At 53.5% G+C, this 18540-nt stretch overlaps 1 protein-coding gene across 4 annotated transcripts in view; it reads right to left on the bottom strand.

Moving 5' to 3' along the window:
- Positions 1 to 18540, bottom strand: part of Slc2a9 (solute carrier family 2 member 9) — a 188691-nt gene that overhangs the window by 121013 nt on the left and 49138 nt on the right. For 3 of the 4 annotated variants that reach the window (XM_023699664.1, XM_023699653.1, XM_023699648.1), the window contains exon 3: positions 12705 to 12803. In XM_023699664.1, the coding sequence (XP_023555432.1) occupies positions 12705 to 12803 (99 nt within the window). Of the gene's footprint in view, positions 1 to 12704; positions 12804 to 14849; positions 15061 to 18540 lie in introns of those variants that run through there. The other variant, XM_004624668.3, reaches the window with a different exon arrangement.

Raw genomic sequence — 18540 nt, 5'->3', positions numbered from 1 at the left:
CTCCACAGTGTCTCAGTTACTTTTCTCTCATTACTGGGACAAAATACCTGACACCCAAAATTAAGGAAGGAAAGATTTATTTAGCTCACAGTTAGTGGAGGTTTCGGTCCATACTCAGCCGGCTCCAAGGCAGAGAGGCACATGGCAAAGGGCAGCCGTTCATGGAGGCAGAAAACAGAAAAGAGCAAAGGGAGGAGCCGCAGCTGGGGCAGCTAACAAGCCCCTCTCCCTTCTTTACATTTGTATGCAGATTATCTGCCCCAGGGTGGGTGTAGCACTCCACCCATAATCCCAGCATTGGTCCATGAATTAATCACAAACTCTAGACGCTGTCCATGACTGCATCAGGCTTTGAGCGGACATCTACACACAAACCATAACACATAGCTACCCTCTAAATAGAGAGAGGCCAGAGCACTACTGACCCCTGAGCTATTCCTGCTGACGACCCTCCCATGCCTTCATGCACAAGAGGCTCCGATCTGCCTCATCCTTTGATGCATTCAAGCAATGATCTGAGTACTGGGTCATGATCTGGACATAGAGATAAGCCAAACATGACCACAGACCCCAAAGAAATTACAGCCCGACAGAGCTGGTGTTATGTTGTAACACGAAAGGTGTTCTTGGGTGCAAGTACCAGGAAACCCCAAGTCCAAAGGGCTGACCAATGGGGACACGCATATGAATGCAAAGTGGCGAGCTTCAAGCACTGCTGGACAAGCACGCAGGTGCTTCCTGTGGCTTCACTTTGCCTTGCACAGTTTGAGCTCTTGGGGCAGCAGCACCTACTCAGAATTAGGATGGCTCGGAGGAGGGATTCCAGTCATGTGCCTTCACATTATGCACGACTACAGAAAGTAATCCTGGCCTCTCATAGATTCACTGAGGCTAAGAAGAACCTTCCTAGAAGCCCTAGAAAACCTCTTATTGTCCCACTGGCCACTGTTGGGGCGTGAGTCCCTTACATGACCAATTGCAGAGTAGGATGCCTTTATTTCTGCCCTTGAATTCCTTTTTTTTGTCTGCTCCCGCCAGCTTAGCAAGCGGCACCACAATTCTCTAGCTGTTCAGCCAAAAGCTATGAATTCATTCCTTATTCTGACCCTTGGCCCAAGTACCTTGGCTACAGCATTCTCTCTCATCTTGGTCCATCACAATTTAAATAATTTCCCTCCAAATTTATATGATAAAACTCTCAGTACTCAGGAGGTGACCTTATTCCAGAGGTAAGAATGTTAAATTGGGGTCAATACATTGGCCTCTGACCCAACACAAGTGGTATCCTGGGAGCTGGGGAGATAGCTTGGCAGTCTAAGCGCCTGCCTGGCGAGGGCAAGGACCTGAGTTTGATTCCTGGTACCACATACCATGCCAGCCTCAGAACCCCAGGACCACCACGCTGGCCTCAAACCAGGCCTGGTGGTACACGCCTGTAATCTCAGCTCTGGGGAGGCTGAGACAGGAGAACCACTATGAGTCTGAACTGTGTAGTGAGACCCTGCATTAAATAAATAAATTTTTTAAAAATGTAAGTGTTGTCCTAATAAAAAGGGAACTTTGGAGATAGGCCAGGAGGTAGAGAGGGCACAAGGGTCACAGGTACAGAGCGAGGATAGCGCGTATGAGAGAGGCGTGGGTCAGTCAGCCCTTCATGGCCCTTAGAGCGAGGGGACAAAATACCTGACACCCAAAATTAAGGAAGGAAAGATAGCGCGTATGAGAGAGGCGTGGGTCAGTCAGCCCTTCATGGCCCTTAGAGGGGACCAACACTGCCAAGACACTGATTCAGCCCCCATAACTGCAAGACCACATATTTCTGCTGTTGCAGCCATTCAGGATACATCATTACAACAGCCCTAGAAAACCAATACTCTTGCCTTACTTCCAAAAGGCTTCTCCCACTCCCACTGCCAGTCTCCACTAGCCCCTTTCTCCAGGGGTCCTGTGACATTGACCCTCAGACCCTCACCCAGATGCTACAAACAGCCCCCTGAACAAGTACCACCTCCCCATCCATGGCTAGACATCAAGCTGAGGGCACTTAGGGCTCAGGATCTCCCCTCTCCCCGCACACCAGAAGCTTCCTTCCTATTGAGAGGACTTTCCCTTTCTTGTGAGCTCTAGTGATAAACAAAGGCCACTTAGCACAGTGGGGGCTCAAAATCTCTGACAAGTGGGGCAATCAAAACATTCGGTGAATAATTACATTAAGAAAGTTACTATAGAGGCAGACACATTGCTATTAATGTCTCTCAGAATCTCCCGCCTTGCTTTGAACATACTTATCCCATCATTCTTGCCACTTTCTGAAGTTTTGAGGCGAGCAAGGCAGTCCTGGGGTTCTGAGGCTGGCATGGCATGTGGTACCAGGGATCGAACTCAGGTGCCCGGCAGGTGCTTAGACCGGCCAGCTATCTCCCCAGCTCACAGGACACCACTTGTGTTGGCTCAGAGGCAATAGAGTTCTGGATCAGGTGTGATGAAATGAGGCGTGATTAACCTGTCTACAAATGCAGGGGCCCGGAGGGGCATCGCTTGTTGATGACCATGTGGCTCATGTGCTGCCAAAGGGCATTTGCGCTGCAGCTGCTGGCCTCTGGCCCAAGCACAACCATGCCACACTATCTGCAGTCAAACGCTCCACCCTGAGCCACATCCCCTCGTGCCACTACTGAGCTCTGAAGTTCACAGTGAAGGGGTGGAAGTTTGCGGCTAAGTGCAACTGATTAAAAGGAAATACCAGTTGAGCCCTTGTAGTGTTTGGACACTCTATCCAACCCTGGCAGAGACAACAGCAACAACCCCCAAAGGGTAAAGTCCACCATGAAGAAACAGCGATAACTGCTAAGGCAAGAGGCCAGAAGGATCATTGGGAGGAAGAGGGTACAGGACGAGCCAAGGGCCACAGCAAGGACGTATAGGGCGAGGGCTGCTCAGAGACACCAGTGTAGGAATGCGTGCCAGGGTTTCACAGGCGCCTCTCCTGCCACCGGACAGACTCAGCCGTGCATTCTCAGTTGTGACCTTGACCCCCCCTACAGTCTGCACTAACTCAAGCAGACAGGTGTCTTGTGAGAGGACCAGCTAACACCCTGCTACAGAGCCTCTCAACACCTCACTTACAGCAATTTCCAGCAGTGACCACTCCCCTGGAGTTAATCTAAGAAAAGCAAAAGATGGTGTTTGGGAGGAAATCACCTCTTTTCCTGTGTGTCACGCTGCACTCTGAGGCCTTGCTGCAGAGGGAGGGCCTCCCGACCACCCACTGTCAAACGTTGCTTGGGGAGTCTGCTGAGATTTCTTTAATTTGGGGAAATGCTAGAGCAGGAGCAGAACCCTCCAGGGAAGTGTCGAGACACCTGGAGTATGGCAGCACGGTCTCGTGCCCTATGGAAACGCGTCTCACAAAAGCTCTCCTGAAGCTACTTTCCAAGTCTGGTGACTGTCTCTTTTGGAGCTGTGAAGTTAGCAATGACCCACTGACGGTCCCCTGTGATTGGAGTCAGGCGAGGAAGCCTGCAGAGCTAATGTACTGCACAAATATTCCTGGACTTTGGCCTTCTAGAACCTCGTGTCTGTGAATGCATGAGTTGGAGTGTTACACAGGTGCTTACATGCACGTTTGTGTTTTATATGGAGTTTGTGCTGCGTGTTAGTAACCTCCATATAAAATGATACTAAAGCAAGGATCTCCTTCGTCATAGTTACCACACGCCACGTGCTAGCCTATGACACAGATACCTGCATGCTCATCTCCTCCAGTACCCCGTGACAGGTCTCTCTTGTGGCAGCTGAGGAATGGGAGACCCAAAGCCACAGAAGGCTTTCCCAAGCGCACACCATTGGCGTGTGGTGCAGCCGAGATCCAGGCCCAGGGTGGGCCCCGAAATGGATCCCCTGGCTTGTTCTGACTCTTGATATAGGAATACAAAGAGGGTGTATAGCACCTCCCGTGTGTATGCATGCCTTTCGCTGAGGTGCCCCTGCCTTGTGAGTAGCAGGTCGCAGACTAAATCCTCTGAAGCCGTGCATTCATGCATAAGCCTCCCCTCCTTTAAGGTGATGCTGGATTTCATGTCCCAGCAATGGGAAGGCCAGTGCAAGGGTAGCGATCTTCAGTTGGGAAACGCTCCCCACAGACCTGTGGAATCAGGGGGCCATACAGCAGCCAGAGCTCTTCGACTTTGCACCTGGAAGGGCCCCTGTCAAGGGATATGACTGGAAGGGATGCACCACCTCCGCCCATTAAGGGATCAAGAACTTCTTTGCCTTCTGCATGCTCATTTTCTATCCTTATGAGCTGACCATTCCCTGAGAAGCCAGCCAACGACACCAAATCCCCGGCCAAAGCTATTCCAATGGTTTGGGTCCTTGAATGGCTTCATGGAAAGAGCCCTCTACTCACCTACCCTAAATGCCAACATACACCAGTAAAGAACTCTCACTGTGTCCAGCACCTGGGAATCAGGACTAAATTGTTATAGAAAATTTACTTGTTTGCCCAGACACGAAGCCCATACTTTGAAGAATGCACTAGGACTCCAGGCTTTGAAAAGGAGAGAAGACCTGACCAAGTCATGAAGGGTAGCAGGTTTGGACACGGGGGCCTTTGCCAAGATTTCCTTTTATGTTTTGGATAAATTCATCAGATTCTATGAGAAGAAAGTATTCTGTAATAAAAGATCACGTTCAGATTACTGTGATAGCTAATCTCTAGGCCCACAATGGGCCACGTCCATCCTGGAGCCCATGGGCTCCATTTCCACTGGGCCTACGTCCAGGAAGCCCACCTTTGTGTCTTTCTTTCTGTTTCTACATATCTGCTCCCTTCCCCCTGGGGAGCCAGGCTTCTATCCTGCCTTCTGCCTACAAGCTCTGGTTCCCCTGCTTTCAAGGAACTCAGGCTCTAGCGGTGACAGCAGCCCTGTAAGGACACCATGATGACATGGCTGAGAACTACATGAGGGTGGGAAGCTGAAGGAGGCTGCAGGAACCAGGCTGCGGCTAGGATGAGCAGGCAGCACAGGGGGACTGGGGTGGGTGACAGCAGTTTTCAAGGTGCAGAAGCTGGTGGCTGTGTGCTGGCATAGAGTACTGTAAATGGCCTAGAGAGGTGGGAGATGGCTCCGCCTTGGGAGAAAGGTTGGAGCAGGGGGTGGGGTTGGTGGTACCTGGCTTTGCCTAAAGCCTGTGGAGTCTACATGTACTTCTGTGTGTCCCTGGGAAGCAACTGAAGGGCTAAGTATGGGACGGACAGCTCTGATTTGTGGCCTGGAATGCCCATCACACACGTAACCTGAAGCTTATTGGAGAGTTTAGTGTGAATGAGGAGGGGCCACCAAGGAGGGTCCTCCACTTGGTTGGAGATGGTGAGTCTGATGGAATACTTTATGAACTCCTCAAGGAGCATTTATGTTATGACCAGAACTACCTAGAGTCCAAGCTGCTAGGGAACAAATATGAGGCTACAAAGTTAAAGAGTCAGACTTGCACGTATCACTGATGGCCTCTGTGACCTTCACTGACCTTCAGCCAGGGGTTCTCAATAGGTAGGGACCTGTGGCATCTGTTTTATACCTGTCTTGGCCCTGTCACTCTCCGGTGGGTGACCGAATATGTTCCTTGGCCTCTCAGAGCTCCCGGGCCACCACCTATGAAATTGTGGCCCTCTTCATGGAGTTATTGTGCAGATTTATGTGCAGATGAGTGTTAGGCACAGCTCGGGGTCCATAAACACACGCAATAAAAAAGCTGAAATCTCAATGGCTGGTGGTGGTGTCACTATTTCTGCATTTGTAAAATAAAGCACCTAGCTAGGACAATTATTTCTCAGGTCCAAGAATCTATTAATAATTCACGATTGTCTCCCGGCCCAAGAACGCAAGGATTATACTTCCAGCCACAAACTGAACTCTGCAATTCTCATCCTGCAAATGATGACAGGAAATTGCCAGCCGCTGGGGGGCGAATTACCTGGTGACCTGATTTACGATATTAATGTTCTCATTGCTTCACAAAGAGCACACCACGCATTCATCTGAAGTTATTCTCAGAGGCACCATAACAGTGCTCCTAAGTAGGATGTCTGATGGTGGCCCAGAGTATATGCACAGGTCACAGGAGAGAGGGGGCCACATCCGCGGAGCCCCGGGCTGGGAGAGGATGCTCAGCACCAGAATACACACTTATGCAGTGGAGGCTTGAAGTCTTGGTAAAAGTGCTGCCACCAAACCAGGTTCTCCAGCGTAAGGGCCACATAAATCCTGCACCGTAACCTGAGGTCACTGGATTCACACGGCAAGGCATCCTGGACAGGCACAGTTCACACAGCAGGCCTGAGATGCTCTCCTGGGAGAGGTCTGACTGCAAAGCTGGTGGTGTGCTGGTGTTGGAAACCCGGGTTTAGGAAGGGCTGCGAATGACCCACTGCTGGGGAGAGTGACTCTGTGGGTGCCTGCTCTGTGGTTGGACAGTGTGGCCAGCACTGCCTGGGGGCTGGAGTCTCCTAATGCTGAACACAGGGGGCCCCTGCAAGTGGCCCCTGTTAGAAACCCTGGACTCTGGGTCTCTGCTGAATTGCCCTGGAGACAAATTTCACATAAGCTGTGACAGCTCATTGCTGGGAGAGGATGGGAAGCCTTCTGTGTGGCTTGGCTGGAGGGGACCCCTGGCAACCGGAGCCTGGTTCCCTCAGGCTCTATTTACCCCTTGCTCTGATTCTGCCTTGTCCCTTCGCTGTGAAGGGACATGGGGGTCACCATGTGCCTGTGCAGAGTCCTCCTGGTGAAGCATCTATCTGCAGGTGGTTCGGGAACCCCGTACCCCAGCTTCTCTGTGACTTCTGCAGGCTGGGGGGCTCCTCCTCCCCATTGCATGCTTCTGGGGAGGATGATGAACTGCTGACTGTGAGGGCAGGAGGAGGCCTCCACACACCCAGGGTTCCCCCAGCTGCTTCCTACATGGGTGCTAACTGCACAGGAGAAGGCCGCGAGGACTGCTAGCATCAGCCACAGTCTCCAAGGACAACCTTCTGTCTCCCTGTGCTCTTCGCAGCAAGGTGCCACCCTGACTGTTGCAAGTAATTACACAAACCATAAGGAAAGTTTCATCTTCTCTCTGGCCCCAAGTGGGAGGGAGGACACCACCAGTAGCCTTCTCCTCCCACCACGACGAGTCCTGAGCCTCTGGTCTTCAGAAGGAAGCTTTGGAGAGATCACAGAGCTGCCTCCAGCAGGCTGTGTGCTCTAGCGGACTGGTGCTAACATGCCCCTCTCCTTCCTGCCTGTCTGCCCTTCGGCCGGAATGAAAAGGTGAGTGTTTTCATTACTGCTCAAATGGCTATGGCTGCTGCCTGAGCCTGCAGGGGCTTGCGAAGGGCATCTGATCCAACACAAGCTCAGCGTGTGGCTTTGGGAAGTGATTCGAAAATAACTCTTTCTTAGAATGAGATTAAGAGCTCCAGCTTGCAGATAGGTCTGCGGGAGGGGTCTGCTGAGGTACTGAAGTTCGTGATATGGTGTCAGCCGTAGTGGGCACTCTGCAAACCTCAGTGTCTTCCCTGTGGGTCAGAGCAGGATGTTCCTAGCTGGATTTGCTGCGGTTTCTTTAAATCTGCACATCCCCCAGTGTTTGCCCCACTCCCGCTTCTTGGGTCCCCGTCCATGCTCTGACTGCATTAACCACTGCCCCACCCTGGCAGCACTGATTCCCCGGGGCACAGTGGCTCTGTGAGCTCTCCCCCTTAGGGCAACATGTGTTTATGCTAGATGACCTCAAGGAAATGGGGAAGCTCAGAATCAAAGATGCAGGTGGACCAGGCCCAGTAAGACATCCAGGGCCACAGGGCAGGGGGATGATGCAGACTCACCCCACCTGGACACTGAGACACTGACACTCAGGCCCGGAAGGACTCTGTCCTTCCCAACTCCCACAGCTCTGATTTAAACCAAACTGCACCCAACAGTGACTGGCAGCTTCCACCATGAACAAGGAAGCAGCACCTTAGACCAGAGTAAACTCCGAGGCAACTGAGGAAGCCCTTGCTAGGGGGCTGCACCCTGAGCGTGTACACGGGCCGTGGGGAGAGCAGCGGTGCGATGCGTGAGCTCCTGGGCTGCAGCGCATTCAAGGGCACAGCAAGACGCTCACAGCGCACCGCCAGGCCCTGCAAAGGGCCTAAGGCAGCATGCACGAATGCTCTTTGGAAAAGAGTGGATTCGCTGCCGCCTTAGGAGGTCCTCTGGGTGGAGCCCAGGTCCGACCCATCTGCGTTCAAAGCCCAAATACACTGTGACCCGCACAGCCTCCGGACCTGCTCAGTCTCCCCTGGCTTGTGAAGTGAGGCTGTCACCCCGTGTCTGCCTTGTGTGGCTGGTGGATGGTGAGCAACACGGTTCCTGACTCACAGAATGCGTTTCAGACTAGGAGTTTCATTATTAACTCTCAGAGCTATTTCCTTGTACTAGTGGAGGCCCGAGACTAGAGAGAAAGGCAGACATTAGGGAGAGGGAGCGGAGACGCTGGGGTGCAGACACTCACTGGAGCAGCCCCACTGCCCGTTTCCACAGTGACAGGATGGGCGGGGCTTCTCCATCTCAGCCGTCCCGCAGCCTGGGCTCCCAGAACCGCCTCCCCGGAAGCTGGGCTGGGCTGGCCAGAAGCCCCATCTGTGAGTTCCTTTGAAATTGTTGACCAACTTAAACACCTGCAGTGCACTGGGCACTGGCATTCTACTCAAGTGGCGAGAGATGTTGATTTTCCTTTTTGTCATTTGTTTATCTGCCTTCAGGGCAGAAGCAGGGAGAGGAAAATGAAGGAATGGACAACTTCTGCGGGGAGATGGGCGAGTTGGGTTAATGGATCTATTGAAACACTGGGCTTCAACGCTAACAGCAAGGTGGAGATTCAGACCAATCCAGAGGAGAAGAAACACTGCCCACTCGGAAGCCACTGGAAAGGTGGGGAATTAGCTACAAAAGCCAAACAGCTCACTGTTATTTTTCTGGATACTGATTTTTTTTTTTTCTTAAAAAGTTCTAATTTAAGTGGGGTGGGGAAGGTGAGAAAGGAGATCCCTAAAGCTACATTCTCATTCATTCTTTTTTTTCTCTCTCACTTCTTCCTTTTCTCATCAGTAAAGCACTGAACCAACATTAGTGTTTATGACATACACTTGTGTAGTGACACTGTGACATTATAACATCACAGTATATGGTCGTATGTTACAGAACTTCACGGGGCTTCATCCTTCATTGATGCAAGGCAGCCCTTAAGTCTAGGATTTATTTTTATTTTCCAATACTGGGGGTTGAACACAAGGTCTTTGTGTTGAGCCTCAGTCCCTTTTAATTTTTACTTTGAGACAGGGTCTTGCTATGTCACTAAGCCGCTTGCCTAGGCTGGGCCTAAACTTGTGGATCTTCCTGCCTCTGCCTCCCAGAGCGCTGGTGTTACAGACGGGTGCCACCATGCCCACCTTCTTCCTTTTTTAAGAAATATGTATTTTAATTAATGCCTATGAACTTTACAAAATGTCCTGTTTGTCAGCAATCATCCCCGCTGCCCTGCCTTCCACTCTTACCCCCTGCTCCTATTTTCTTCCTCTTGTCCACTAACAGTCTCCCTCCACCTGGATGCCCTCTTTTAGTCCTAGGGATTTCCTGAGTGACAAATGTATGCAGATGAGGTGCCTCAGGATGGACGTAGCCTTGCCCCAAAGACCAACTGTGTGGTAACGGCCTGGGGCCTTGATGCTGGAGGTGAGGGCTCTGGAGCGAGGGCCCTGTTGTGGGGGACTGTGATGTCAGGGTGGGTGCAAACTTCCTGTGCCGTTGCTGCTCTTCAAGACAGGGAGCCAGGGACGGCCAGCTCCACTTGCAGGGACACTGTGGCCCGTGGCGTCCCAGGCTCCCTCCCACAAGCAGCGCTAGCCTGGCCGCCCAGCCTGCTGCCCTCTGCTCCCCCCTCGGGAAGTCCCACTCTGCTTTCTGATGTCTGCTGCACATGAGTCTTCCGGCCAGCACCCCTACATCTCTGCCCCAGTCCTCCTCAGTGGCTCTTCCTGATGTCACCCCAGTGGTCACTCTGCCAGGAAGGACCGCCAACCGCTCAGGCTCGTGGCAATGTGAACTCCTCCCGCAGCACAGGACCCTCATGCATCTTGGGTTGCTACTCCGCACCAGACGCTTCTTTGTGCTCCATCCTCCCTGGCCTGGTCCTCATCTCGGTGGGTCCCTTGAACCTGGGGTCTGGGCTCCAGTCTCCCCGGAGGCTCTCTGCACAAGAAGGGCTTTGATTTTGCAACAACAGTGTCATCATCCCACCCAGGCCTGTGTCTGCCCTGCCTGCCCACCATGGGACCTGCCTGAGTGGGCAGAGAACAGCCCTCAGCAATCAGAACCCCACTGCAGCTGCAATGTCTCCAACCAGCCCTCACAGCCCCTCAGGTGGAGTCCACACCTTGGGGGCCCCCAGGGACCAAGGTGACATCTGCCACTGCAATTCAGCAACCCCAATTGTTCTGACACTACTGAGGAGGCCAGACACAGCAAAAGCAGCATTCTCTTCCACAGGCCAAAGCTTACATGGTATAGATCTAAGGCTATTTATTTGCCAGGTTTCAGGTCAGTATCTCTAGCCTGAATGTATCTCTATTTGACCACTCAGGCAATTACTGTATCCATTTGATTAGTATGCATATTAGCCTTGGAGTTTTAGCTTTTACAAGGGTATCAGAATACTTCTGACTAGGTGGATGGATAGACAGATGAGTCAACAGACCACCAGCTGTCCCCAGCTGCCTACCCCATTCCTAGAGCCTCAAGCCCAGCTGTTAGGCCACAATTTCTGCCCTGCCTCCTTTTGTAAATAAACTTTTATTGGCCCACAGCCTCACTCATTCATTTGCTAGTGTAAATGGTTGGTTGTCACTTCAAAGACAGAGCTGTGAAAGCGGCTTTGCAGAGGCTCAACAGTCACCCTCTGAAGGGTCACAGAAGCTCACTGACCCTGCTCCAGGTTTCCAAACCTCACATGGAGAAGCCCTGGGCTTCCTCAAGGCTGCATCTGGATGTCCCATGAGCGTCCCACTTGGCTTGCCTGTCCCCTTGTCAAGGTCATTCTTGGCCTGAGCTGACCGTATGAGCACTGGGCTTGTGCAGCCCGGCAATGGCGGCCAGTGACAAGGGTGGGAGGGACACAGGCTGCATTCAGACAGGCTGGGGTCTGAGTTCCAGCACTGCTCTCTCCTAGTTATGGGGCGTAGGGCACCCTTGCTCCAGCTCGGAGCCCCTCCTACATCGTGAGGAGGTGGGGGTGGTTTCGTCGGGATAAATGATGCCCCTGCACCCGCAAAGGCATGTGCTGAGGCGCTCGGCCCCGCTGCGGCCTCACTGCACCTCAAGGCCTTGTGTGGCCCTGGTGCCTGCACTCACATCCGGCTTCTCAGCCTCAGGTATGAGGTCCTCTCCCCACTCCGCCCTCCCTCCCACCTCTTCTGCCACCCCATCTCCCTTCTCGCCTCTCCTTGGACACTGGCACGTGGCACCTCTGCTGTCCCCAGAAGGGCACAATCAAGCTTCCCATGCACGTCCGCTCCCCCCTCTGACCACTATGGAAACCCTACCATCCTTCAGCCTGGAGGCCACCTCCTCCAGGTTGCCTTCCCTGGTCTCCAGCAAGCACATGTGACAGACATTCAGCAAGTACGTGTTCAGTGGACGGGTAGGGACAGAATGAGCTGCTCCTTCCTCCCACTCCCAAGGCCACAGGTAAACCCACATCGCCTACTCCAGGCACAGATTTCACCCCACTGCCCCACTAGCGGGGGCGTGAAGCCCCTCCCACCCAGCTGAATGGGCCGCTGAGCTTCTAAGACTGGAGCCAGAGCCCAAATTCCCAGCTGTCCTTTGGAAGAAAGTCAGGACAAGTCAGACCCCATCGATGGTGACATTACAATGACAAAAATCAAGCCCCACTGATTGATCAATGGCTGCAAGTGCCTGGAGAAGCCACCCTGGCCTCCTGGCTTCAGTTTTTTGCATTAGAACTAATTTTTCAACTGAATCTGCACAAATGTCAGTTAATAGAATTTTTTAAAACCCAGATCTGTCCTGGTACAAGCAGAGTCCTGGCCTGTGAGGCACCTCCCCAAAATCCCAGGGTGCGGGGCGACTCCACAGCTCGGCGTGCAGGGCCCCAAGGCAGAGAAAGCCCTAGAAGCTCCGGGAGCTGTCCTGCTCTCCCCAGTGTCCACGGTCCCTCTGCACTTCCGGCCAGTCCTTGGCCTCCGAGCCGGGGCCCAGCAACTATTCTTTCCTGGGCGGGATCTGACACACCTCCATCCTGTTCAGGAGGCGGAGAATCGAGCCCAGCGCTATTCTCAGTGCGAAACAGGAGCCAGGGCTGGGTCTCAGCAGCACAGGCGTGGCCTCTGGTCATGATTCCGGGCCAAGGGAGGGAACAGGAGCTTCCAGAAAGGAGCCTTCCCCTTCTCCCTCGGCCTTAGCGCCCAGGACCCCTCCTTGGACCTTGGAAATTCCCTTGGGCCGCCCAGCATTGCCCTAAGATACCCACACTCTTGTTATGAGACTGGTTTCCCCGCCCCGCTAGCGTCCGGCACAGGGTGTGCAGCGCCCTGACCACCTGCAGCCTGAGAATCCGCGTGGCGCAGCGCCCCCTGCCGGCCAAGCGCAAGCACTCACCGGGGTGGGGGCATTCACCACCGAAAGGTTGTACCCATACAGGAACGAAGAGCCAAAGGCACCCACCAGCGAGGCCGCCAGCAGCCAGCAGGACCAGTCCTGGGGAGGGAGAGGAGCGACGTCAGAAAGGGCCTGCCAAAGCCTGGACTGTGCCCTAGCTGGGGAGTGGGTGCTTGACCATGCCCACGGGAGATGGAGACAGGATGCACTTGGGCCAGGCAGAGGATTTGCATCCAGGTCCCGCCAGGCAGCAGGAGGACCCCCGCACACACCTGCTATGGGGGTGGGGGCTGTGAGCAGCCTCACACCGAGACTTTAGACCGACACACTGCAAGGCTTTCTGAGTATCCTCTCTTCAATCCCTGGAACTGTCCTGGCCCTAGTCCCCCAGGGAGGACAGGGGACACAGGGCTGACCTTCATGCTGCCCAGGGTGGGCCTGCAGCCCCGGTGGTCACAGCTGCCTGGCACTGCCCCCAGCTGTATGCCTACCAGAGGCCTGAGATAGCCCACATCACACAGAAACGCGCGCACACGCAAGCTACACACACACTTCTGCATGCACACACACTTGGGCCATGTCTGCACGTTTTTCCTGGCTGAGGCATCACCTACAGGCCAGTCTGAGCTCCTCAGAGTAACGACCTGCAGACAGACACAGACTTACCTGAGAGCAACCTCTGCTCCGTTGTGCCCCTGCCTGGCCCCATCCACCCCAAGTGTGCCATGGCCAGCATGGAGCAGGAACACCTGGACCCCATGGTCCCCCTGCTGGCCTGCTGGCACAAGCAGGCTGCACAAGAGGCTGACATTCTAGGCTGGCCAGGGGTACATGGGGGGGGGGGGAAGACCAGGTGCCCCAGAGGGTAAAATCAGTCAGCACAGGGCTGCTGGCAAGCGATGCTGAAAGTCAGTCCTTTGCCAGCCGATCTCCTCCAGCAGCCTCCATGGCCAGAGGGCTCCATCCGTGGCTGTGGGACCTGCGTGAGTGACCTTTCTGAGCCATGGAGCTCTTCCCAAGGGCACCACTGCCTACAGTGCTGAGGCCTGGCCTGTAGGCTGCCGAAAGCCACCAGTGTGCAGAGTGGTGTTTCTGCCTTTCTCTCCTCCCTGGGATCCAGCTGTGCCCAGGTAGCCATCCAAGGCCTCTCTCCCTGTCCCCCAAGTCTCCTCCTCCAGACTTTCTTGTGCCCCAGACCCTCTGCCATCAGGTCCCTGCTCCATTACTCAGGACTGTGGAACCTCTGGCTGGTTATGTGGCTGCTCTGCTTCAGTTTCCTCATCCACCTTATAAAGGGTTATGCCCCCGAAGGGAGATAAGGGAGGCTGGCGGCGAAGACGGCCTGGCAGGAGACGGGGTGATCCTGAGAGCTGCCAAGCAGCGAAGCGGGACAGTGTGAGGGCCTCCTGAGGGCGGGGCGTGCCTCTCAATCTTCCTTTCTGGCATCGAACCTGGAGAGGGTATCGAGGGCCTGGAGAGGGCTCCTGGCCAGAGGCTGGCATTGCCAAGAGAAAGGGGCGCAGGCAGTGAGTGTCCTGCAGAGCGGAGAACTTCACGGAGCAGGATTCATGAATGGAACCGAGTCACGCGGACACGGTCTCCAGCACTGTTGCTCTTTAAGATCCTCCTGAGGCCCTGGCCCACAGGACACCTCCTCCAGCCACGGGGCAGCAGCTGAGCTCTCCGCCCACACTGCCTGGCTCCCTGCCCTGATCACCACGGAGCATAGGATGGGAGCTCTGTATGTGTGCCAGGGGCTTGCCAGGGGCTTGCCAGGGCCCTGCCAAGGGAGACAGCAGGTGGGCACCGCCTCCTCCTGCCTCAGCCACTTTCCTGAGAGCCCACTTCCTCCTCCCCTGCAGCTGGAGAGAGTGTGACAGTGGCTGCCACCGCTGTGCTCCGGGAGGGAAGCAAGGGTCATGGGCAGGAGCCCAGCCTTCTCTGCGGGGGCTTCACTGCCTGCCCTAGGCCTGCTGCCAGAATGCTGCTGGCCCAGCAGGAAAACGCTGGGCACGTGACTTAAACGCAGGCCTCTCTGGACCAAAGCCAGAGGCCCTTCAGCCACAGGGCTGCATCGGAGGTGGCTGTCTCTCATGGGCCACCCACACCAGGACTCCCACATCGGACCCAGAGGCCACTGATTACCTTTCTCCTCCTCCCACCCTGCACCCCGCTGCTCCAGCTGGGGCCTTGACAGAGGGGCTGCTCCCTTCCTGGTCTGAGGCAGCTGGTGTCAGATGGCAGGAGAGCAAAGCTCAGGTCCTTAGAATCCATGCTGGGTTCGTCCAGCTGCTCTGGATGGCCAGGCAGGAACCCTGGACTCCGCTAGTGCATCTCCCGGAGCGAGAGGCCCGCGCCCTGGACCAGGGGGGTGGGGGGCGGGAGTGCCCGCACAGGAAGTGTGGTAACTTTTTTGAACAGGAAGCACCAGCGTTTTCTTCCCTGCCCCTAAGTCAGCACGGTAGCAGAAGAGTCAGAAAGAAAAACACGTTGCCATGAGTAACGCCCTGTGCAGACTTTTCACTTGTTCTCTCTTCACTTTTCTAGCCTATGGAGGCCGGTGTTCTTCCTGGAGGCGTAGCCCAGGCCGGGTTTCTGTTGACTCAGCAGAAGGGAGAGGTCTCTGGCTTTGCCTCCTAGCCTGAGGGGCTGGGTGAAGCCTGCACTTTTTAACTATGTGTCCTCGGGCAAGTCATGCGGCTTCTCTGAGCTTCTATTTGAGCAGAGCCAAATAGGATATTGATCTCTTCCTTGTTCTGCAGAGTTATCCTGAGGCTCAGAGATATGCAGCCTGGAGCACAGCGCAGGGGAGAGGTCAGTGTGGCCTGGACCCAAATGCAGCAGCTGGGGCTTAGGAGGAGGGGAGTCATCTCTGGATCATGCCTGGGTCCTGTTTCTGCAGTGCTGGCCGAGGGAGGGCGATCTGCTTTGTGCTGGCCCAGGGTGGCTCGGGCCCTCCCATCCACCTGGTACATGGGATTAGTTCACCGCAAGGCTGATTTGCTGTGAGTGCTGGAGAAGTGCCCATGTGACAGGAGGGGCAGGCCTGCCTGGGCTTCTGCTCCCTGGGTGGGGCCAGCGGTGTGCTGGGTCTGTGCACAAGGCTTAGGAGGGGAGGCAGGGCTCAAGGTCAAAGCTTAGAGGCAGGGGCGCCAGCAAAGGGACCGCACACGTTGAAACAGAGCCGGGCCACAGCTTGGGTGTGGGTCCTGCAGGTGAAGGGTCCAGCCCTGGGCTGCACAGTGGGCGTAGGGGCGGGGCACAGGCAGCTCAGAGCAGGGACCTCGCTTCCCACAAGAAAGCCTGTGTCAGAGGTCAGGCCCGGCCCAGGCATGGACAGGGCTCTCTGCCTCCTGTCCTGGTAGTTGGGTGTGGCTCTGGGAGGGCTGGCTGATTCCTTAGGCTTAGTATGGCTTGCAGTCCACCTCGAGGTTCATGTGGGCAAATCGGTATTTCCATGGCATCCTGGTCACTTTTCCTCGCCTGTCCCCCTTGGCTTTGCCCTCTCCCTCTCTCCCCTTCCTGTCTCCACAGTCTGCCTCCTGTTTCCTGTCCTCTCTCTTTTATTTCACTCTTGAAGTTATTTGTATTCTGGGTTTCTTATTAGACAGACCATGCAGGATTTAGCCTTCTGTGTCTGATTTGTTGGTAACGTGGCTCCACGTTCTATCCACTCACCCATAAATGACTGACACTTTCCACCTTTATATAAGGCTGAGTAATACTCGTCAGTGTATAAATGCCACATGATCTTGATCCATTCATCTGCCCGTGGGCGTTAGGGCTGCTTCTAAGACTTAGCTATTGTAAGCTTTGCTTCTATAAACACGGATACACGTGTCACTGTAACATGACGACTCTAACTGTTCTAAGAACGTATCTAGAAGAGGTTTAGTTGGGCAAAATGGAATTTGTAGTTTCAGTTGTTTAAGAAATCTCCACGCTGATTTCCAGAGCCATGTACCAGTTCACATTTCTATCAGAAGTGTGGATGGTGCCTTTCTCAGGCAGCCTTGGCAGCCTCGGTCTCGCTGTTTGTTGGTTTTCAACCACTGGGCTGCCTGCCCCTCTTCTGAGCTGTGCCCCATGGGAAACTCTGAGCTAACGTGACTGCCAGGGCGAGGGTGGGCGTTTCTCTGGGGCAGTGTGGAAGAGGCATGGTACCAACCTCACTGCAAAAGATGGTTCAAAGGGCAGTTGCAGTGTTGTGGGAAGCTAAATCAGATAGAAATATCCTAGGCAGTCAGACAGGGCCAGGCCCTCAAGGAGACAGCGCGGAAGAGAGGATACTTTGCAACTGAGAGAGAGACAGATGTTCCTGCTGTTGGCCAGACCTAAAAACCAATGATCAAACAAATGCTGACCTCTCTAAAGATAAGCATCTGGGATTGGCCATTACCTTGAGGAAGCCAGGAAGAGTCACTAATCCAACTGCTACTGGCTGCCCCACAAGCTCCTGTTCTATATTCATGCCTGCTTGATTCATGACTCGCTTCCCCATTTGGCCCTGGATTTAATCAACTTTACCTGAGCAGTGGTGCTTGGAACATTATTGGTTAACCATAGTTGTGCACCACCTCATGCCCACCTAACCAAGTCCCCATGTTCTCCACCTTAGACCCACCTCACCATATGGTTTTACTCTATAAAAGTCCCTGGAAGAGATGGCTTCGTGGGCACAACCTACTGAGGGCCCCCTTTCTGTCCTTCTTTTGGATAGGAGCTTTCTTTCCCCTACAAATATATTCTGTTCTTAACCTCCATTTGTTCTTAAAATTCATTCTTGGGGAGACGACCTGGGGCCCCACAGATCCTGAATAGACCCAGAGCCCAGGCCCCACGAGTGAGTGAGATGACCCGGGGCTGCGGATCCTGAATTGACCCGAGCCCAGGCCTGGTGTGTGAATGAGACTGCCCAGGGCCCGCGAATCCTCATTTGACCCAGAGTGCAGGCCCAGTGTGGAACCTTTCAGCAGAACTCCCTACAAAGAGGCTAGAGGCAAAACCCACCCAGCTGATTCAGGAGCAGAACATCTTCCCAGAGTGACACAAAGGGTTCAACTCTAATGGCTGCAGCAGAAAGAAGTGGAGCACAGCAGCCAGATCCAAACACCCACCTGAAGGAATCTGAACTTCGTAGATCCGGACCTGGTGCTAAGGTAAGAACTCTATCTAAGCTCTACACCAAAGGTCAGAAGACAGTGGTATACAAAATGACAAAGAGAAGGAACAAAATGCCTTCTCAGGCCCTGAGTCCACCCAGTACAAATGCAGAAGACACTAGCACTGAAGAAACTGGAAATCACACACCTGATATCTCTGAAATAATAGTGTTGGAAGTAAAGAAACAACTGCACAAAGCTATAGAAGAAACCAGATCAGAAATAATTTCGGGACTAAAAAATGTAGTGATAACTATAATCAAAGAAGTACTAAGTGCTTAAAAAGAATACACTGATTTAAAAAAATGGAGCAGAATATAAAAATGATGCAACCCCTGAATAAGCAATATAGGAAAGAAATAGAATATATGAAACAAGTTCAAAGTGATATATAGGAAATTAAAACCTCAATCACAAGCTGGCAAAACCGTTTGCGTGAAAGTGAAAATAGACTTTCTGACCTGAAAGACACCATTGCAGCTAGTGAAAAAGTAGGAAAAGCTCTCTTAACAACAACTAGGACATAGGAAAAAATAATTCAATACCTGCAAGATGATGCAAAGATGAACAATGCGAGACTAATAGGCATCAATGAGAAGGAAGGAGTCAATACAAATGATATAAAAAGAATATGGGCAGAAGTAATAGCAGAAAACTTCCCAAATATGGGGCAA

Source organism: Octodon degus, unplaced genomic scaffold (genome assembly GCF_000260255.1).
Source record: "Octodon degus isolate 3935 unplaced genomic scaffold, OctDeg1.0 scaffold00006, whole genome shotgun sequence".
In the NCBI taxonomy this organism is placed as follows: domain Eukaryota; kingdom Metazoa; phylum Chordata; class Mammalia; order Rodentia; family Octodontidae; genus Octodon; species Octodon degus.
The sequence above is the reverse complement of the archived record's forward strand: the minus strand, read 5'-3'. Positions and strand labels throughout refer to the sequence as shown.